The 23,026-nt window shown below is 44.7% G+C and overlaps 1 protein-coding gene across 2 annotated transcripts; it reads right to left on the bottom strand.

Moving 5' to 3' along the window:
* Positions 1-1,857: 1,857 nt before the first annotated feature.
* On the bottom strand, positions 1,858-23,026 carry Cluap1 (clusterin associated protein 1). Of its 2 annotated transcripts, XM_048331733.1 has the most exons (13): positions 22,873-23,026; positions 21,955-22,066; positions 21,109-21,193; positions 19,979-20,158; positions 18,969-19,064; positions 16,653-16,736; positions 15,679-15,812; positions 11,646-11,787; positions 8,519-8,591; positions 7,666-7,773; positions 5,480-5,535; positions 5,160-5,216; positions 1,858-2,189 (listed from the first exon to the last, which is right to left on the bottom strand). In XM_048331733.1, the coding sequence occupies exons 1-13, from the start codon at positions 22,892-22,894 to the stop codon at positions 2,040-2,042; spliced, it is 1,299 nt and encodes a 432-aa protein (XP_048187690.1). In that variant the 5' UTR covers positions 22,895-23,026; the 3' UTR covers positions 1,858-2,039. The 2 variants fall into 2 exon arrangements, with proteins under 2 accessions (XP_048187690.1, XP_048187688.1); XM_048331731.1 differs by lacking the exon at positions 5,160-5,216.

Consider the following 23,026-nt stretch of genomic DNA (forward strand, 5'->3'; position numbering starts at 1 on the left):
CTTATCTCCTCACAAATCACTGGACAAACGAACACCACCTGTTCATGATGTACTGGCCCAATGATACAATACTTATGAGGCATAGACTGAAAACTCTCCTGTCCATGTTCCAGTATATACATGATGTCTCAAATGAAAGAGGTGAAAAAGGCCTAATACCTAATGCAATCTAGACTGGAGGAAAAGAAAAAAAAACAACCCACAAGCAAAACTCATCTATGAAGAACATTACTTGGAAATTGCAGATATGTTTACACAGGTCTCACAGTATCATGATTGTTTTTAAGGAACATTGTGCTGGGTACAAAATTCTGGGCTGACTGTATTTTTTCTTCCTTTCAATACTTTTTAAGTTGTTGCTCTGCACTATCTCTGAGACAGCTATGCAGAACAGAAAGCTGCAGTAGCCAGGAGCCCAAAGGAGAAGGCATGGAGAAAATACTCTGCTGAGACTGGAAAGCAAGCCTATTTAGAACTAAAAGGGGGTGCTTCACTGGTTAAATGTCTCTAGCACCCCACTGATGAGGCTTCACAGCTTGCTTACTGGCAAAGAAGAAATATTTACAAGGTCTAGGTGCCTTAGCACCAAGCAGGCTGAAAGGTGAATGTGGAATTGAGACAATAAATCAGTCTGGGGCTGGGAATGTGGCCTAGTGGCAGGAGTGCTTGTCTTGTATACATGAAGCCCTAGGTTCGATTCCTCAGCACCACATATATAGAAAAGGCCAGAAGTGGCACTGTGGCTCAAGTGGCAGAGTGCTAGCTTTGAGCAAAAGGAAGCCAGGGATAGTGCTCAGGCCCTGAGTTGAAGGCCCAGGACTGGCAAAAAAACAACAACAAAACACCCAAGACACACACACACACACACACACACACACACACACACACACACACCAATAAATCAGTCTGTTACTTTCAATTTTGGTCAGTTTCAAATCACTGAGTCTTAAGCGTAATATTTACCCAGGAGCACATCACTGGTGTCAACTTCATCTTTCACATTTTTCATTTCAGACTCAGTTCTATTTGAGATGAGCCTAAGGTCTCAACTTCCCCAGCTCTAAAGTCAGCATCTGTTTTTCAGGCCCAAAAATATTGATGCTGTCTCCTTCACTCTGGTTTCTGTTCTAGTCCTTGTTAACTTTGTGATTTTGCCTCCTCAGAATTTCTTAATTTTTTCCCTACCTTCCATTTTAGAGGAATTTCAGGAGAGGAAAGATAAACTGACATATTCTGTCTTCCTGGCTTACTGGAATCTGGAGTGTCTGTATTGCTTAATATTTAAGGAAATTAAACTTAATGAATGTCTCAGAAAATTTTAGTTAAGGTTCATCTAATTCTTGGTATTGTGAGCATGCAGAAAAGATTATAAAATGGGGGCTGGGAATATGGCCTAGTGGCAAGAGTGCTTGCCTCATATACATGAAGCCCAGGGTTTGATTCCCCAGCACCACATATATAGAAAATGGCCAGAAGTGGCGCTGTGGCTCAAGTGGCAGCAGGGACAGTGCTCAGGCCCTGAGTCCAAGGCCCAGGACTGGCAAAATAAATAAATAAAATAAAAATAAGAATAAAAAGATTATAAAATGGAACAAAAGCACAGTCAAAAGCCCATGTACAATCCATGTTCCAAACTGTGCAAGTGATTAACAGATATATGTTACCCAACAATTCCTAATATGAATCCTGTGCTAAATCCCGGCCCCAGGTCTGCCAGACTCTTAGAGGAAATGTTACCAAACTTATGTTATCTACCCTGTATTTCTCGTCAAGCTTTTGTCCCATGGATTTAAATTACTTAACACATATGCACATCCCAAGTATTAAGAGAGAAAGAAGGCAAAAGGAAATCATCTCTGAGGTTTGCTTCAGTTCTTATTTATGCTTCATAGAGTATAAATAGGAAGGTAAAGCAGAAAGAAATCTGTTTTCAAATCAATGTCATAGTGAACACAATACATGTTATCTTCCCAGCCTTCTGGCTTACCATTTACATACAAGTCTGAGGCTCTCAATCTGCCTAGGTCCCTTGGCAAGAATCAGAAGTCATTGTCACTTTCATCTAGAGGCTCAGGTTTCCGGACTCTTCGATTAGGCTTAGTTGGTGAGAGAGCAATGCTCTCATCTTCCAAGTCATCATCATCATCTTCGTCATCGTCCATATCTATTTCACTGTCCTCCGAGTCTTCCTATAGAGAAACCATGGTATGGGGGTCCTGTTGTGTTATAATATCTTGAGAGAGCCTGCCTCATTCTTTACTGTGTCTAGGTAACCAGTGCCATCCATACTGGAGAAGAGCTGGGCAGAGTGGCAATCAAGCTATGGTGGCACAGTGGGCTCTGCCAGCTAGAATATATCCACAAGAATGACTGGCTAACCAGTAGTAACTCAAGTTCCAATGTGCAATGGCTCATGGTTGGCTTTCTAGGTGTGTCTCAAGTACACCTTGGACAAGCACTGAGGGTCCTTGGTACTGCTTGGCTTAGGGGAGCCCAGGGACACCACAGACAGCCTGGTGGGGAGCTCCTTCCCGGGAGAGATGGAAAGCAGCACTGGCAGTGAGTTTGAGAGCAAAGTGAAGGAGTCTTCAACATCCAGATCCAGAGAGACCAATGAAGGGCCGGCTTTACATTGGCAAATCCTGTGCCCACATATGCTAGCATATACTCGTGTTGTCATTTCCTTCTTCAGAAAACCAGGAATCTCACCCAGCCATTCTCTCCAGCTGTCTGCCCCATCACAGAGTTCCTCCATGAAGCCACCCTCCTATCTATTCTGCTTGTGCCCCTCTTAGGTATATGTGAACCAGGCTTTCACCCCTATTCCAAAAACCATTCTATTAAAACCAAAACATTCTGAGGATTCCACTTCAGTGAGCTCCACAATCTTCACTTTGTCACCCCTTTTTCTCTGAATCCTGGTTCTCTAGGGCACCCGTGCTGGTCCCACCTCTCATCCTAGCTCCCTGCCATTGTCTGCTCAGCCCCCGTCTGACCCTCTTTCTCTCCCTGACTTCTGTAGTACAGAGGCAGCTGGAGGCTAGGGCCTTTTCTCTTCCTGTGGTCCTAAGCAATGCACTCCTATCTACCACACAGATTCCATGTTTGAATTTTAACTGGCCACTCCATGCTGGCATGTGGCTGTGTAACAGGCAGCTTACCACAGAATGTTAAAAATCCAACTCTTTTTTTTGGGGGGGGCAGTCCTAGGGCTTGAACTCAGGGCCTGAGCACTGTCCCTGGTTTCTTTTTTTGCTCAAGGCTAGCACTCTGCCAACTTGAGCCACAGCGCCACTTCTAGCCTTTTCTATATATGTGTTGCTGAGGAATCAAATCCAGGGCTTCATCTATACAAGGCAGGCACTCTTGCCACTATGCTATATTCCCAGCCCCCAAAATCCAACTCTTGATCTGGCCTCTCCCATCCCCTCCTCAATTTGTTGCCTAAGGAAATGAAAATCCTATGCCTTCAGCTGAGCCACAACTGAGCTCTCTTTCTCTCTTCTCCTTCAACACCCTGTGTACAATCAATTTACATGAGGCACACACTCTACCACTAGGCCATATTCCCAGCCCCTGTACAATCAATTTATAAAACATGATGGGTCCAACTCCAGAACCATATCCAGAATCTACTGTCGTTGCCTGAGGTTGATCCACTGTCACCTGTGACCTACATGGCTGCTGTTGTTGCCATCTTACAATTCTTTGGCACAGGCTGGCCCCACTCTGAAAAAAATGCTGGTTCCTTACCGCATCCTACAGAGCTCTGAAATTAACAGGAGAGTTGAGCAGGAAGATGTGGCAATGCCGCTCCACCTCTTAGAGCTCTAGCCAGTTCCTTCTATCCCTATCACTGCTCCTCACAACAAGAGCCTCCTCGCCCATGCAGCCACCTCCCTTCATCGGAGCCCCTGCTCCAATGGCACTGTATTAGACATTCCCATCCTGCTTTGCTTTTCTTCCTAACACCTATGACTGAGGTATGTCTGCCTGTCATCACTGGACTGTGTCCTAAAGGCAGAGGCTGTGTTTCTGTTTCCTGCTGTGTTCTCCATCATCTGTAACAGTGCCTGGCACATGACAGGACTCAACAGATGAATGTGGGGTAGCTATGCCAATGTGAAGGGCTGCTTATGCTCAGGGGGCTGCTTCCTTGAAGGAAATAAGCAATGCAACACTGCTGATGCACATAAGCAAATGCAACAGAGGCCAGGCTCCGCTTTCCAGGCACCACGAGCTCCAGGCCAGACCCCCTCTGCTTCACACGCAGGTGGGCAGCATGCATGCACAGAGGGCAACATCCACGTCCTCCCTGTTGACAAGGGTTATTGTTACAGAGATCTCCCTGCCTCGCTACAGATCATAGCCTAGGAATTTAAGGCCCAGTCCTTCCTGCAGCCTGCCATCCTGGCTGACAGCTTGTTCCTGTAGATGCTGGTAATGCTCTGCTCTGTGGTACTTAGATAGCAGAGGCCGGCTTCAATTTCCATTTCCTGAACAGGGAGCAGGAAATTTTTTTCTCTCTTATTTTTTTATTTCCCTCTACTTTTACCCGGTTATACTGAGTAATATAAATCCTTGATAAGAGTTAAAGAAAAGGCCCTGTGCAGCCACCAGCATTATGCCCTGAGCACAGGCTAATCCCCAACAGCTGGTTTTGGGACAGCACCTGTCCAGCCACTTCCAGTACAGGGAACTGAGTAGGACAAAGGCCCATAGCAACAGAAGGTATATCCCAATTGCCCTGTCAGGAACAATTCTGTCCTCTGCTACTTTCTCTTCCTAAAGCTCTCCAGTCAGCTATCCACCCATCAAAGCTCAAGGCATCACCATTCTGAACTTTAGTCTGGGCAGAGGACCTTATCCATATTCTTCCCCCAGGATGGAGCTGAGAGAGCTGGTCAGCACTGTCCCTTCATTTCTCAGTTACAGGTCAAGGGTCTGTTGACTCTTCACCACATTTCTTGTCACTGGCCTTGGTGTTTACCCTCGTCCTTAGCACAGGGGCCTTGAGGCCATTCTGCCTCTCACTGTGGGATCTAGTCTCAATGTCTTCTCACCCAACAGACAGGACACACCACCCTGGACACTAGTTCTGCTGGCCCTAAGCAGGCGGACACACACCATAAACAGACGAGGCAAAACAGAAGACCAACCTGCTTCCTGGAGCTGGGAGTCTTGCATTTACCTAAAAGAGCTGGTGCTGCTTCCATCTTTGGAAAGCAAGAATGGAAAGAACAGTGAGAAGGCAAAAAAAGTAGGGCAAGCATATTGGTATGAAATGAGAAATCAACCACTGACAAGCCAAGAAGAGTCCGACCCTTTCAGAGGATAAACTCTGGCACAAACTAAGCCAAGCACTTAGGTTAAGAACAGATGGATTTGGGTTGCCAGCAGCTCCTGAGCTAATCTAGTCTACGTGCACAGCCCAAGAGTAGAAGGCACAGAAGCACAGAGGGGAATGGTTGGGACTCACGTCATCATCGGAGTCTCCACCTTGCATTGTGCCCACGATGCACTTGCTGGGTCTTCCTGAAATAAAAAACCAAAAACAAAAAAGCCAAAGCATTAGAAAACCATGAAAACCTTGAAAAACAATTTAGAAAATGGACTTTGAACTTATAAAATTGGGAAAAGGAAAAAACCACAGTAAAAAGCTTACTTAAGTAGTGTCCAACTAATCAGAACTATGAACAAACTAATAAATTTATTGTAGCTCATAAGAAACAAAAAGATAATATAAAATGATTAAAGGATCATAATTTTATTCCTTAAAGTTATTAAGTATTAAAAAAACAAACACTGGGAATGTGGCTTAGTGGTAGAGTGCGTGGCCAACATGCATGAAACCCTGGGTTCAATTCCGCAGTATCACATAAACAGAAAAAGCAGGAAGTGGCACTGTGGCTCAAGTGGTAGCCTTGAGCAAAAGAAGTTCAAGGACAGTGCCCAGGCCCTCAGTTTAATCCCCAAGACTGGCAAAATATTAAATAAATAAATCTGTCTGGGTGCTGGGGATATGGCCTAGTGGCAAGAGAGCTTGCCTCGTATACATGAGGCCCTGGGTTCGATTCCCCAGCACCACATATACAGAAAACGGCCAGAAGTAGCGCTGTGGCTCAAGTGGCAGAGTACTAGCCTTGAGCAAAAGGAAGCCAGGGACAGTGCTCAGGCCCTGAGTCCAAGGCCCAGGACTGGCCCAAAATAAATAAATAAATAAATAAATCTGTCTGTAATTCAAGCATGTGGCAGGCTGAGTTTGAGGTCAGCCTGCAATATGACACAGCCACTGAAAAGAATGAAACAGATCTATATTTACTGACATTGGGAGTTACAATATACTTTTAGAAACAGCAGTTAAAGAATCACATAGATTTTCTGGTCCTAAAGGTTTAAAGGACTTCAGGTGATCTTTGCACTATGTTTGATTGCATGTGTCTATGTGTGGTTGTACCTGGGGCTCCCAAGGGTGGGAATAGGCCATGATAAAGACTCCAGGAAAGTTTCAAGTGTGAGACAATAGAAATTAGAAAAATTGTTTTCTAAGGGAGAGATGCTCATATGATCCCTTCTCTGTGCACTAACTAATTTCTAGGTCTTAGATGTAATCACACTAAGAACAATTGAAGACACAAGGCAGGATAGAGTACAGTGGCAGAGGTGGTGTGTTTTTGTGGTCTCCATGAAACATTCCAGCCCACAGGTATGAACAGGAAATTCTCCAGACAACAGGTATTAGAGGTGATGATGCCACGGAGCCATTAAGAACCAGGTTCTTCTGCTCCATGACAGGATGGGTTCCATCTGCCAAGAGAGCCTCAAACACCCAGAAACTCAGGACCTAACACCAGGAGTGATTAGGGCAAAGAGAAAACACCCATCTTGGCACAAAGTTAAAGTCACACCCCCTGCCTTTACCCTACTAATAGTCTCAAGAACCAAGGAACTGCCTGTTTCTGTCTCTCCAAAGCAGAACCCCCACTCTGCTAAGAGTGTGCCCTCGCTTTCTGCATTTCTGTCTGCTTTTTGTCTACTGCCTTGTTTACTTCCTCAGTAGAATTCAGCCAAGTTTCCTTATCACTGTGAATTGTCCAGAAATTCTTTTTCTGGGATTGCAGTTAAGGATCCTAAGAGAGGAGTCCCTATGTTAAAAGGAAAATGTCACAAACCCTCACCTGCACCTGGTGCAAGGAGACAGAGATCTGAGGATCGTTGTTCCAAACCAGGCCAGGGAAGGAGTCTCAGAGACTCACATCTCCTGTAAGCTGCACAGAAGATGCCAGAGTGGCACTGTGGCTCAAACAGTAGAGCCTTAGCCTTGAGCCACATAACCTCAGCGACAGTGCCTTGGCCCAAAGTTCAAGCCCCAGCACTGTCAAAAAGTAAAGATGAAAACTTCAGAAAACCAGTCATAACATTGTTTAGCCACTTTGCACCTTTGACACAATGAATCATTCCCATAACTATACCTAAGAGTATCACTCAATAAAATCTTTCAATGATATTAAAAAAAAAAAAAAGAACCAGGTTCTTACTCAGGGAGGGACAAACTGGAGCAGAGACAGCTTCCAGAGTTAGGGTGCTATGAGCTCAGGACTGAGGAGCCTGCCCTAGCCTTGCTCAGGGCATAGGGAACAAGGCCAAACAAAGAAGCCATACTACCTTGCATGAGCACCTCCATGGCCGTCCTAGGCTTGGACAGCCGTCTTTCCTCCAGCTCACTGTCAGATTCATCATCATCCTGGATGTCTATGTCTGAGTCATCATTACCTGGCAGGAACACAAGGAGACAAAGAAAAGAGCAGGGCTGGGAATATGGCCAAGTGGCAAGAGTGCTTGCCTCATATACATGAAGCCCTGGGTTTGATTCCTCAGCACCACATATATAAAGAAAAAGCCAGAAGTGGCGCTGTGGCTCAAGTGGCAGAGTGCTAGCCTTGAGCAAAAAGAAGGCAGGGACAGTGCTCAGGCCCTGAGTCCAAGGCCCAGAACTGGCAATAAAAAAGAAAAAGAAAAAGAAAGAAAGATGAAAGTGGCTGGATGCCAGTGGCTAATGTCTATAATCCCCACTACTCAGAAGGCTGAGATCTGAAGATCGTGGTTCAAAGACAGTCCAGGCAGTAAAGTCTGTGAGACTCTTATCTCCAACTATCAAAAAGCCAGAATGAGGCACTGGGAATATGGCCTAGTGGCAAGAGTGCTTGCCTCTAATACATGAAGCCCTGGGTTTGATTCCCCAGCACCACATATATAGAAAATGGTCATTTTCTATATAGTGCTGTGGCTCAAGTGCAGAGTGCTAGCCTTGAGCAAAAAGAAGCCAGGGACAGTGCTCAGGCCCCAAGTTCATGGCCCAGGACTGGCAAAAAAAAAAAAAAAGCCATAATGAAGCTGTGGATTAAGTGGTAGAGTGCTAGCCTTTATCACAAAAGCTCAAGGACAGTGCTCAGGAATACATAATATGTAGGTAAATACTTTAAAATATGTAACTTGCCAAGGTTGGAAACAGCCTTACTTCCACTCTTGAGCAGCCGCTTTTCCTCTTCCTTTAGCTTGTTCTGCATCAGACGGAGAGTATTTTCAGCTTCCTGAGAAGAGGAAATAAAGATTCAGAAGTGATGATCTTTGGCAGATGGTTTTATTCCTTATCAGTGTAAGTCCTGGAATATTTGTGACACAGAACAAGAAAAGATCTTAAGTTTGCCTGAGCAACTCTTACCATCCCCAAACCTGTACCCTTGTCTGCAGTCACCTGGCAGGCCTGTGGAAGTGGAGGTGGCTCAGAAGCGCTGTACTGGCCTCACCCTTGCTCTTTCTACCACACCCTGTCACTGCCAAAAGAACTGAGCAACACAGCTGACCCTGTCTCCATTTCCTCATGGGCAGTCAGCAGCAAGCTCCAAAAGAATGCATGAATGTTATTCAAGGTTTTGCCTACACCCCTCTCCAAACTGAAAGACACTAATGGTCAGGTCAGCAAGGGAAGAGAAAAAAGGAACTCCTTAGCTCCTGGGGCGGGGCTAGGAGGTGAGACTACTTCAGGTCCTCTGTTCCCCCAATGTGGCTCTGATTAAGCAGGGAACACTGATGTACACATACAGGCCAAGCAACACACACACACACACACACACACACACACACACACACTCACACTCCTGATTATCAAGAGAAAAAATAGGTGGGAAAACTGGTTCTTAAACTTTGGGTGATGCTCTAAATACTGAAAAGAAAGTGCTGCTATTTTGAGAGAACAGGTGTGTATAGAACAAGAGAAGAATATTTGTGACAGGAGCTGGGATTAGAGGCCTCTCAGAAGTGTCCTGGGTCTCTTACCCTGACTCACAATTCTGAGGCAGGTCTCTCTGCACTCTCTGAACCCAGGGCTGGTCTGTTCACTGCTTCTGTATGGTTCTTTCCCAGCTTCACAGTATTTAAAACATCCTAAATGCTAGGTTCTTTCCAATGCTCTCAGGATGTGTCTGACCTATTTTTCTGTGTGACTCCGTCACACAGCTGTGGTAAAAAACTCAAGATACAACTTGAGTCCATATGGATTTGTCAGTTACTCCCAGTTAGCCCTGCACAACAACCAAATAACTTTTCCTAAGTCACTTGCCCAGTTTGTAAGCTAGCTGATCCTTGACCAAGGATCAAGGACAGCATGAGAAAGGAAAGCTAAAAACCAAGTTCACCATAAATGTGAATTTTGAATAACTGTTCTCAGGGTAAGCAGAAAGATTTCTAAAGGACAAAAAATTAAAAAGTGGGCTGGGAATGTGGCTCAGTGGTAGAGTGCTTGCCTAGCATGCATAAAGTCCTGGGCTTGACTCCTCAGTACCAGTTAAACAGAAAAAAAACAGGAAGTAGCACTGTGGCTCAAGTGATAGAGTGCTAGCCTTGAGCAAAAGAAGCGCAGGACAGTGTCCAGACCCTCAGTTCAACCTCAGGACTGGCCAAAAAAAAAAAAAAAAACCCAACAAAAAAACCCAGAAACAAGTAATTGGAACTGGGTGCAGGTGTCTTGTACCTATAATCAAGCTACTCAGGAAGCTGAGATCTGAGAATCATGGTTCAAAGCAAAAATCAGAAAAGTCTGAAATACTGACTAATCTCTAATTAATCAACAAAAAAGCTGGACTGGAGGCTTTGCTCAAATGGAAGGGCATTGGCTATGAAGAAAAAAGGTCCTGAGGTCAAGCTCTGGTAACACACACACACACCCACACACACACACACATTGGCTATGAAGAAAAAAGCCAACTAAAAGGTCCTGAGGTCAAGCTCTGGTAACACACACACACACACACACACATTGGCTATGAAGAAAAAAGCCAACTAAAAGGTCCTGAGGTCAAGCTCTGGTCACACACACACACATACACACACACACACACACACACACACACACACACACACACACACACACACACACACACACACACACACCCCCCCCTTGATCCAATTCCTTTTCTCTGAATTCCACATTTTTTTTTTGGCCAGTCCTGGGGCTTGTACTCAGGGCCTGAGCACTGTCCCTGGCTTCTTTTTGCTCAAGGCTAGCACTCTGCCACTTGAGCCACAGTGCCCCTTCTGGCCATTTTCTGTATATGTGATGCTGGGGAATTGAACCCAGGGCCTCATGTATACGAGGCAAGCACTCTTGCCACTAGGCCATATCCCCAGCCCTGAATTCCACATTTATTAACTTGAGATCTGACATACTAAATGGCTGGTTCTAGACCATGCATCTTACAATCAATTGACGAACTACCATTCCTCTTTTTACTTTTTGCCCATCGTGGTGCTTGAACTCTGGGCCTGGACACTGTCCCTGAGTTCTTCAGCTCAAGGCTAGCACTCTACCACTTGAGCCACAGCACCACTTCTGGTTTTCTGGTGGTTAATTGGAAATAAGGAGTCTCACGGACTTTCCTGTGCAGCTTGGTTTTGAACTGCGATCCTCAGATCTCAGCCTCCTGAGTAGCTAGGATTATAGGCATGAGCCACCGGTGCCGGGCTGCCATTTCTCTTAATAAAGCAGTTCCCAATGAACTGGGTGATTTGTTAAGCAGGACTTTGCTTTAAGTAAACTGACCAAGCAAGTTTTTAGATCTGTACTCAAGACCAGCTACATAACTTCAGGGGACTAGCGCAGAATAAAATGCACTTGCAAATCGTTATTTCTGTTTTGTTTTGTTTGTTTGTTGCCAGTCCTGGGGCTTGGATTCAGGGCCTGAGCACTGTCCCTGGCTTCTTTTTTTTTTTTGCTCAAGGCTAGTACTCTGCCACTTGATCCACAGCGCCACTTTTGGCCGTTTTTCTGTATCTCTGGTGCTGGGGAATTGAACCAGGGCTTCATGTATACGGGGCAAGCACTCCTGCCACTAGGCCATATCTCCAGCCCCTTGTTATGAATTTTATATGGCAACAGCAGAGCAAGCACAGGCCCTCTCAGACAGAGCACCATGTGACTCTGCAGTTACTGACCAGGCCCTGATGATAACATATTAAAATCTGACTTCCAGCAAAATAAGAATTATGTAAGCAATCCTCAGAGAGTAGTACTGCTTCCACATATTTATAGACTGACATGTCACCAAGTGCAGATAATGCACCCACGGAGTGATCTGTACAGGACTCACTTCAAACCTCTCTTGCTCCATCCTATGATGGTCCTCGAGTTGCTGTTCCAGGTAAGCCAAATTCCGAAATTTCTCCAGATAAATGTCATACTGCTTTTGTAATTCTTCCTCAATCTTCTCATACTCATCCATAAAGGCTGGCCTACAATGAGGAAAAGAAATAAAATGAGAAATGCTAATAAGTATGCAACAGCTTGAAATTGGTACTTAAAATTTCAAAGGCTACTACGGCTTTCTTTGGAAACCTTTTTTTTTTTTTTTTGGCCAGTCCTGGGCCTTGGACTCAGGGCCTGAGCACTGTCCCTGGCTTCTTCCCGCTCAAGGCTAGCACTCTGCCACTTGAGCCACAGCGCCGTTTCTGGCCATTTTCTGTATATATGTTGCTGGGGAATCGAATCTAGGGCCTCGTGTATCCGAGGCAGGCACTCTTGCCACTAGGCTATATCCCCAGCCCTTTGGAAATCTTTAATTACAGAAGATCTTCTATAATTCAGATAACTGCTTTATGGAGTACAGAACCACAGAACTTCAGAAAACAGAACTGAAGAGAAGAACTGCAAAGCACAGAACTGCGTTCTTACACTTAGAAGGCCATCTCGTTCTCACACTTAGAAGGCCATCTCACAGGCAATGAGCTTTGGCTGTGTACCTGATTTATAAAGAGAGTTTTGCCTCTTCATTTCACTGAACCTTCAGTACTGGGACTTGAACTCAGAGCCTTGAACTTGCTCTACTTGTTCAATAGGCTGGTGTTGTACCTCAACCATACCTGCATAGTCTCACAGACCTTTCTGCCTAGAATGCCTTTGAATTGCAATCCTCCTAATCTTAGCCCCTGAGTAGCTAGGATTACAGTTGTGAACTATTAGCATGTGGCTTGGCTTTCTTATGAAAGTGGCTAATGTGAGGCAATAACCTAGAACCCCATCACATCTGGGTGTAGGAACAATAAAATTTCGGAGCTCAGATGGCCACTAGATCTATCAAAAGTGCGAAGGTGTGTGATTACCTAGCACTTCTCCATTTTCCTCCTCTAATATAAATCTGAGGTCAGTCCTTCCATCATACCTGACAGCTCAGTAATCCTTTCTTCTGGCTAAAATGCCAGATTCTATAGTCAGTGGGTTTGTTTGAGCCTGGCTGATGTAGCCCACACTAGCCTCAGGCTCACTCTCCTGCCTTAGTTTCTCCAGTGCTATGATTATAGGCAAGTGATTTTAAATAGTGCTCCCTCCCTTGGGACTATAATTTTATTCTCTTCAACTTTTCTTCTCTGAAATCAAACCAGACAACTGTTCCCTTAGTACAGTTCCACTTTCTCAGTTTATTTTAGGAAGCCCTTATCTAGGTCTTCTGGAAGTAGAAAGAAGAGGAGCACTTGAGCTCAGGTGTTTGGAGATTAGCTTGGTCAATACAGTGAGACATTATCTCTTACAAAACATACACATAGGGGGCTGGGGATATGGCCTAGTGGCAAGAGAGCTTGCCTTGTATACATGAGGCCCTGGGTTCGATTCCCCAGCACCACATATACAGAAAAACGGCCAGAAGGGGCGCTGTGGCTCAAGTGGCAGAGTGCTAGCCTTGAGCAAAAGGAAGCCAGGGACAGTGCTCAGGCCCTGAGTCCAAGGCCCAGGACTGGCCAAAAAAAAATAATAATAAATAAAAAAAAATAAAACATACACATAGGCTGGGAATGTGGTATTGTGTTTGCCTAGAATGCATGAAGCCCTAGGTTTGATTCCTCAGTACCACATATACAGAAAAAGCTGGAAGTGGTGTTGTGGCTCAAGTGATAGCCTTGAGCAAAAGAAGCTCAGGGACAATACCCAGGCCCTAAATGCCAGGACTGGCAAAAAAAGCAAACACCCCCCCCCACATACACATATGCATATGTATGTGTGATATGTCTATATAGACATGTATATATGTGATATATATTGTATACATATAGTATGATTATGAGCATATGTATGTATACATGTGGGTATATATATGCTAAAAATAATTCATAATCTTTTAAATTACACTTCTAAGGCTTATCCTAGAAAGTGTTCTATTAGCCTTCTCTAGTGTCTAGTGTCCAGTGAGATATAGTCAGAAGAAAGATAAATCTGGATGCTGGTGGCTCACATCTTAATCCTAGCTACTGAGGAATTTGAGCTCCAGACATCAAGGTTCAAAGGCAGCCCAGGCAGACAAAAAAACAAGACTCTTATCTAAAAAGAAAATCTGCAAAAAGACAGGCTGGAGGCACAGCTCGAGTGGTAAAGCAACTGCCTACCAAGGAAGCTAAGCAAGTGTAAGGCCCTGAGTTCAAACACCAGTACTGAAAAAATGAAAGAAAAATAAATAAATTGCTGACAGATAAGAAATCATCAGCCTGGCACCAATGGCTCATGCCTGTAATCGTAGCTACTCAGGAGGTTGTGATCTGAGGATCACGGTTCAAAGCCAGAGTGGGCAGGAAAGTCCATGAGACTCATTAGCCACCAGAAAACCGGAAGTGGTGCTGTGGTTCAAGTAGTAGAGTGCCAGACTTAGCTGAAGAGCTCAGGGACAGGGCCCAGACCCAGCGCTAAAGCCCCATGACTGACCAAAAAAAAGAAGAAGAAGAGAGGGCTGGGGATATGGCCTAGTGGCAAGAGTGCCTGCCTCGGATACACGAGGCCCTAGGTTCGATTCCCCAGCACCACATATACAGAAAACGGCCAGAAGCGGCGCTGCACCCACCTGATGATTTCTTTTCTTTTCTCTTTTTTTTTTTTTTTTGCCAGTCCTGGGCCTTGGACTCAGGGCCTGAGCACTGTCCCTGGCTTCTTCCCGCTCAAGGCTAGCACTCTACCACTTGAGCCACAGCGCCGCTTCTGGTCGTTTTCTGTATATGTGGTGCTGGGGAATCGAACCCAGGGCCTCATGTATACGAGGCAAGCACTCTTGCCACTAGGCCATATCCCCAGCCCCTACGACTCTTTATCACCAATTAACCACCAGAAAACTGAAAGTGGAGCTGTGGCTCAAAGTGGTAGAGCATTAGCCTTGACCAAAAGAGCTCAGGGACAGGACAGCACCCAGGCCCTGAATTCAACCCCATGACAGAAAAAAAAAAAAAAAAAGAAAGAAGGAAAGAGGGGCTGGGAATGTGGCTTAGTGGCAGAGTACTTGCCTAGCATACATGAAGCCCTGGGTTTGATTCCTCAGCACCACATAAACAGAAAAAGCTGGAAGTGGCACTGTGGCTCAAGAGATAGAGTGCTAGCCTTGAGCAAAAAGAAGTCAGGGACAGTGCTCAGGCCCTGAGTTCAAACCCCAGGACTGGCAAAAAGAAAGAAAGAAAGGGGGCTGGGAATGTGGCTTAGTGGTAGAGTGCTTGCCTACCATGTATGAAGCCCTGGGTTCAATTCCTCAGCACCACATAAACAGACAAGGCCAGAAGTAGTGCTGTGGCTTAAGTGGTAGAGTGCTGGCCTTGAACAAAAAGAAACCAGGGACTGTACTCAGGTTCTGAGTTCAAGCCCCAGGACTGGCATAAAAAAAAGGAAGGAAGGAAGGAAGGAAGGAAGGAAGAAAGAAAGAAAGAAAGAAAGAAAGAAAGAAAGAAAGAAAGAAAGAAAGAAAAGGAAGGAAGGAAGGAAGGAAGGAAGGAAGAAAGATAGATCTATAAAGTCAAGATAAGGGAATATGTTGTCTTTACCTGATTTTATGTCATGATCTCAGAAGACTAAGCTTTGTATAGCTTATGCCATCTGGATTTACTTACTTCACCTACATTCAAGAAACCATGAAATCTTAAAGGTAGCTCGAGAATTAAGCCATTTTCCAGGCACACTGAAAGCATACTAAAAGAAGGAATGTAGCAGCCTTGAGACAGCAGCACCTGTGCATGCGTGTGCATTGTGTGATGCAATCCCCTTACACCAGGCTGGATGGCTGCTTTAAGAAGTAATGCCATCAACATTCTCTCAGTCTCTGTTCAATTTTCAAAAACACCTTTCTATTCACACTCACTACCCACTCAGGTGTTCACATATACCTGACGCTCTGTAGAGTCTGTAGTCGCTTCCGATTTCTTTCCAGTTCTAGCTTTCTCTTTTCAATTTTGGCTTCTAAATTAGCTTCATCAGATGCCACATTATTGAGCAGGTCTTTAGTCTTCTGAACCTGTGCCTACATTTAACAGGAATTAATTGAGACAAAGGGTCTGTGAGGACCACATCCTGAGTATGAAGATAGTAATGTCATATTGAATAAACACAAAAGCAAACAACATACACATGGTCACCAGCAATGACTCTTTTAACCAACTAGTTCCAGGGGAGAATGCCATATAGATCCAGAAAAAATATTTTCATGAAAAGTGGGTGTTTCTGCCCAGGAAAACAAAGAAATATGGCAAGAAGAGTGTGTGCACCCCCCCCACATGCATATACACATAGAGAAAACCTGGAAATAATTTAAATTCACAGAAGAAATTGGTTAAATAAGCTAGGCACTGGTGGCTCACACCTGTAATCCGAGCTACTCAGAGGCTGAGATCTGAGGATCGTGGTTCAAAGCCAGCCGAGGCAGGAAAGTCTGTGAGACTCTCATCTCCAATTAACTACCAGAAAACCAAAAGTGGTGCTGTGGCTCAAGTGGTAGAGTGCTACTCTTGACCTGAAGAGCTCAGGGACAGTGCCCAGGCCCAGAGTTCAAGCCTTACAACTAACCAAAGAAAAAAGTTGGCTAAATAGAGCAGTAACCACTAAAATTATTGAAGAATTGAAAATTATGCAATTATTAAAACTACTCAATATTTAATACAATGATAAACTGCTCTCATTTATTTCTGAGGGGGAAACAATACGTGTCCTACCAATCCTCTAAATTCTCCTTGAAATACTGTTCGTTACTAGACATACCTGGTTCTGTCCTGTGCAGGCAGGAAATTGTTTTGAATTCCTGGCACAGCTGGGTACTGATGGCTTATGACTGACTGTGTCTGAGTAAAAAGAAATGAAATCTTACCAAAATCTCTTTTATTGCAACTCTCATCACTTTCTCAGTCTCATTGATTTCCAGTGGCCTGGCAATGGCTTCTGTTCTCAGTTCCTAGGGGAAACAAACAATTTACACATTCTTTCAGCAAGAATCTGGCCCCCCACCCCCTGCCACCACCATTGATTGCCAACTTTTTTTTTTTTTTTTTAAGATGGAGCCCTGCCATGTTGCTCAGACTGGTTCTGAACTCAAAATCTTGCATGCCCAGCCTCCCAAGTAACTGGAATTACAGGTGTGTACCATCTTTGCCTACTCAAAAAAGTTTTTCCCACCCCTGTCCCTCCCTGTATTGGGGCCTGAACCCAGGATATTGCATTTAGAAAAGCTATGTAAAAGCTATGCCCCCTATCCTTTTAATTTTGTTTTTGAAGTAAGAGTCTTGTGAACTTTGCCTGGGCTAGCCTTCAACTCCTCCTTCTACCTCTCCAGTTGGTAGGAATATAGGTCTACACCACCATTAGTAGTTTTCAAAAACAATGTTGCTAGATCTCTATGCAGCTGATGGACTAACTCTCCATTTCATTACAGAGGCTGGGAGTTTAGTCAGTATAGAATACATACTTAGCACGCTCAAGGTCCCGGGTTCAATCTCTGACACCAAAAGAAAAAAATATCCAAGGTGATTTTTTTTTTTTTTGCCATCCCTGGAGCTTGCCTCAGGGCCTGAGCACTGTCCCTGGCTTCGTTTTACTCAAGGCTAGCACTCTGCCACTTGAGCCACAGTGCCACTTCTGGCCGTTTTCTATATATGTGGTACTGGGGAATCGAACCCGGGTCTTCATGTATACAAGGAAAGCACTCTTGCCACTAGGCCATATTCCCAGCCCCCAAGGTGATTTGCAATTAGTTTTATTTCTTTTTCCTTTATTTTTGAACTCAGAGCCTCATACTTGCTAGGCACGTGTTCTACCACTGAACCATGTCTATCTCTTTTCTTTTTTTTTTTTTTTTTGCCAGTTCTTGGGCTTGAACTCAAGACCTGGGCACTGTCCTTGAGATTCTTTTGCTCCAGGCTAGCACTCTACCACTTGAGCCACAGCACCACTTCTAGCTTCCTCTGTTTCTGTGGTACTGAGGAATTAAACCCAGGACTTCATGTATGCTAGGCAAGCACTCTACCACTAAGCCACATTCCCAGCCCTAATTGGTTATTTTTTGTTGTTGGTGGTCATGAGGCTTGTACTCAGGGCCTGGGAGCTGTCCCTGAGCTTTTTTGCTCAAGGTTTGTGCTCTACCACTTTGAGCCACATCTCTCTCCACTTTCAATTTTTAAGTGGTGAATTGGGGATAAGAATCTCCACAGGGACTTTTCTGCCCAGCTGGCTTTGAAGCTTGATCCTCAGATCTCAGCCTCCTGAGTAACTAGGATTACAGGTGTGAGTCACTGGCACCTGATTGGCTATTTTATTTTTTCCCAGTCCTGGGGTTTGAACTCAAGGCCTGGGTGCTGTCCCAGAGCTACTTTTGCTCAAGGCTAGCACTCTACCACTTGAGCTACAGCTCTACTTCCTGCCTTTTCTGTTTATGTGGTACTGAGGAAGCAAACCCAGGGCTTCATGAATGCTAGGCAAGCACTCTACTGCTGAGCCACATTCTCAGCTTGAATTCAGTTATTTTCCACATAAAGTCTTGCTTCCTGATTAGGCATGTGCCTGAACTGTAATCCATTTTTCACTTCTCATCATACCTATGATAGGTGTATACTGCTACATTCATCTTCTTCCACTGAGATAGAATCTCATGTACTTTTCTGCCTAGATGGGCCCCGAAACCCCAGTCCTTTGGGGTCTCCTACATAGCAAGGATGACATGTCTGCTCCTGCACTCAGTAGGTGATTGAGAAGGGAGTCTTACATGTATACTCAAACTGGCCTGAAACTGTAGTCTCCTAATCTCAGCCTCCACATAGCTAGGATTACAGGTGTGAGCCCATGGCTTCTCAATTTCTTAAACAGCAATCCTAGTTTTTCTTTTTTAATAGTTTGCTAAATTTTCAGCTGAAATGGCAAGTTTTCGAAGAACTAAGAACCTTAGGGATGGACCCACCCTATTTACAAGAAACAAAGGAAAAAATCAAATCTATTAATAGGACTAACTACTTAAAAATTGAGAGTAGTGAGTCTGATGTAATAGTCTGTGCTTTTCAAAGATGATTGGGGATGTTAGAACACAGATAGAAATGGACACAGATGGAGAAAGGGAAACAAAAATCCATCTATACTTCCTCATCTGGTGAGCTCTGTAAGGAAGCCAATCTGCATGTTTTATCTGCACATTGCTTACCCTCAACTCGACCTCCTTTCCCAACAAGTCATACAGAGATGCTCCTTTGGCGGTGATTTCAGAAGCCAGCTGCCTGGCTGCTTTCAAATCTGAGATCTTGAGGGCAAACAGAAAAGGAACCACAGGTTTTGATAGACACTCAGCAGGCAGTCTATTAAGATGAGTTATTACCTTTAGGCCCAAGCCCACCCCCATGAGCTCCAAGGAACTCTTTGGGAACAGACTTCAGGACATCTGGTCTCTCTGAAACCAAATGTCAAGCCAGGGTTAATCTGAATCTGCAACAGGAGGTACAGGCGAGAGAAGATGACTTGACCAATATCCTCCAACAGTTGAACTTCCAGGTTCAAGCACTCACCTAGCCTCAGCCTCCCTAGTAGCATGCATGCCACCATGCCTGACTAGAATGAGCCCTTTTAATAGGTCCATCTCTGTCTGTTCAAAATTCCATTTTTCACCTGAGAATCAAGCCGAAGGCATTTCAGGGGCTGGAGGGTCAGTCACTGTCTCTGCTGTGCCTCTCTCCCAGGGCCTCGCTGCTGTTCCTCAGACACACTGCATATTCTTATCCTGGAACAATTTTTTCCACCCTCGCCACTATGGCCTTTCTTTTCTCAGATCTCTGCTGAGAAGCTATCCAACCCAGACAGCCTTCCTTCCAATCACCCTAATTAAGATCCTGGCCCTCAAGTCCTAGGCCCCTTTTTCATTATTTTTCAGAGCAAGATAACTGTACTGGACTGTCTTTTACCCCTGCTGTTCAGTCTGACTCCCTCAACTAAGCAATGGAAACCTTATTTCTGTCTTCTTTGTTCACACCTGCATCCTCAGTGTTTGACCACTACATGGCAAATAACAGGCTTTATTCAAATAGTTGAATGAATTTACTGCAACAAACTGACCACCTGTCCTCAGCAGCAAGAAAGAACTGCAAGTGTCAGCCACATCCCATCCCCAAGTCTGAGAAGTAAACTACCATCTCTGAGCCACAAACTTTCTACCATCCTTACCTTGGAGCCAAGATCAAACTTGAACTTGCTAATATCTTCCTCCCCTATTTTAGATCCCTCCATCCCTTTGGTCTTCATAGCGTTATAAAGCACAGATGTGATCTTCAGTAGTTCTTTCACTGCATACCCATCTGCCTGGTAAAGCTTCTTGGTGTTGAGTTTTATATGCGCCTTTGTGGCCTGTTTTTAGACATATATACACACAAAGTTTAAGGCCCTTTCCATGAAATGTCTGAATCAAATCTCACGTAGGTAATTCCAAAAAGCTTCTGCCAATAATTAAGGTTAAAACATCCAAATGACTCTTACCATGATGGAGAGCAATTTGGTAAAAGACACCAAAATAGGGCTGGGGATATGGCCTAGTGGAAAGAGTGCTTGCCTCGTATACATGAGGCCCTGGGTTCAATTCCCCAGCACCACATATATGGAAAACGGCCAGAAAGGGCCCTGAGTCCAAACTCAGGACTGGCAAAAAAAAAGGAAAAGAAAAAAAAAGAAAGATGTTACACAGTGGTTTATAGCAGTTATGTAAAAGAAATTTTATGGAAAAAGAGTATATATTGTTTGTGTGGGTATGCATAAAGAAGCTCTGAAAGAAACTTAAAATAGCAATTGTGAGTAGAACTGAGCCAGGTACTGGTACTTATGCCTGTAATTCTAGCTACTCAGGAGGCTGAGATCTGAGGATGTTGGTTCAAAGCCAGCCTGGGGAAAAAAGTCCCCATGAGATTCTTATCTCCAATTTACCACTCAAAAACTGGAAGTGGAGCTGTGGCACCTTGAGCAAAAGAGCTCAGGGACAGTGCCCATGCCCTGAATTCAAGCCCCATGACTGACAAACTGACAAAAAAAGTAGAACTGAGCCCAGAGTAGACAGGTAGAAAGTTATTTTACTCTATACCATTTTTAAAAGATTTGAACCAGAAAATATATTACTTATTAAAAAATAAACAAGAAATGAAGTTGGCTTTCCTCAATAAAATAACTTTTGGTTATGATGCCGCAGAAAACTGGCAATGTAATGTTGTAGAAATTAAATTCTATTATTCAATTTCAAAGTAGCCCTACCTAGGACACATCCCTTCCTTATTTAATTTCACAATGCCACAAAATAATTGTGAACTAACCATGAACTGGGCAATTGCCTTAATGAAGAAAACTCGGTCTTGTTCAGTATCAGTGTCTGAAGGGATGTCAGTCTGAGGCTCATACCTATCAGAAAGAGAACAAACATGAGTCAATCTAGCAGAAATGAGAGGATAGTGAGTTGCTAGCATAAGGATCTAAGGACTTGGCCATGATACTAAGATTTAAAACAAAAAAATCCTTCAAAACAACACAAAATACCAAGGGAGCACAACCCTACCTAAGAACCAATATAGTAAAGGGCTGAGAATATGGCCTAGTGGCAAGAGTGCTTGCCTCCTACACATGAAGCTCTGGGTTCGATTTCCCAGCACCACATATATGGAAAACGGCCAGAAGGGGCGCTGTGGCTCAAATGGCAGAGTGCTGGCCTTGAGCGGGAAGAAGCCAGGGATGGTGCTCAGGCCCTGAGTCCAAGGCCCAGGACTGGCCAAAAAAAAAAAAAAAAAAAGAACTGATATAGTGACTTAAAAACCAAATTCAGGAGTCAGCTTACAAAAATACATCTATTTGGGGCCGGGGATATGGCCTAGTGGCAAGAGAGCTTGCCTCGTATACATGAGGCCCTGGGTTCAATTCCCCAGCACCACATATACAGAAAACGGCCAGAAGAGGCGCTGTGGCTCAAGTGGCAGAGTACTAGCCTTGAGCAAAAGGAAGCCAGGGACAGTGCTCAGGCCCTGAGTCCCAGGCCCAGGACTGGCCAAAAAAAAAAAAAAAAAAAAAAAAAATACATCTATTTAAGACCTCCAAGTAATCAGAGTTGTGACTGGCTGATGGCTCTTGAATGCAATGTCACTTCCAGAAGCATCTAATGCCATGCTAACCTTTTCACAAGCCAGAGAAGCACTTCAGACACAAGTCCGAAATTGGGTGTGCGGAAATTCTCCATAGAAATATGTCGTGGATATCCTAGGGCTCTCATCATCTCTGTGAAATCTGCCAAAGGTAAAATACAATTGTTAGTTCCTCATCAAAGGGCAACGACTTAAATATAAATATATGTAAATATATTATTTGCTTTTGTGATGGAAAGGACAACTACTTTTTTTTTTTCTCTTTTTTTTTTTTTTTTGCTGGTCCTGGGGCCATGAGCTCAGGGCCTGGGTACTGTTCCTGAGTTTCTTTGTGCTCAAGGCTAGTAGTGCTCTACCACTTGGGCCACAGCGCCACTTCTGGCTTTTTCTGTGTAGTTTTTCAGAGACTCATGGACTTTCCTGCCTGGCTTGGCTTTGAATGACTATCCTCAGATTTCAGCCTCCAAGTATCTAGTGGTTAGAGTGCTAGCCTTCAGGAGAAACCCAGGAACAGCGCCCAGGCCCCGAGTTCAAGCCCCACGACTGGCACACCAAAGGAAAATAAAAAGGTAGCTGAAACTGTCACCATCATGCAGCTCACGCTTCTGTTTGGTTTTGCTGTTTTTGTTTTCCTGCAAATTTCACGCTAACCCAACGCAGAGACTGAGTCCGCGTTTCGCATGATCCGCAATTCTAACACAGGCCGTGTGGCTGAACAAATGTGACAGATGACATTTAATATTCGGTTCTTTAGTCGCATTTCAGATGCACAGGCCACACGTGGCCAGTATCTGACAGAACTGCCCATCAACACAAGGCTCTGGAAAGTTCTGTCAGCCACGGACAGGGCCTGGCCCTGTGGTCCCGGCCAGGCCGGGCGCTCAGCCAGGCCTGACGAAGTCCTGAGTCTCCGCAGGACCCGAGGGTACAAAGGGCGAGCTGCCTTACTGCGCAGGTCGCGGAAAGACATGGCGCTCGGGTGCTCAGGAGCCGAGGTCACCGCCGCAGACACCTCCCAGCTCTCGCCGACGCTCCCCGCTTCCGCGGGCCCAGCGCTCGCGGGTTTCTATGGCAGCGCCGTCCGGTGACGGCGAGCGGCGAG

This window comes from Perognathus longimembris, chromosome 23, assembly GCF_023159225.1.
Source record: "Perognathus longimembris pacificus isolate PPM17 chromosome 23, ASM2315922v1, whole genome shotgun sequence".
NCBI classification, from domain to species: Eukaryota; Metazoa; Chordata; class Mammalia; order Rodentia; family Heteromyidae; genus Perognathus; species Perognathus longimembris.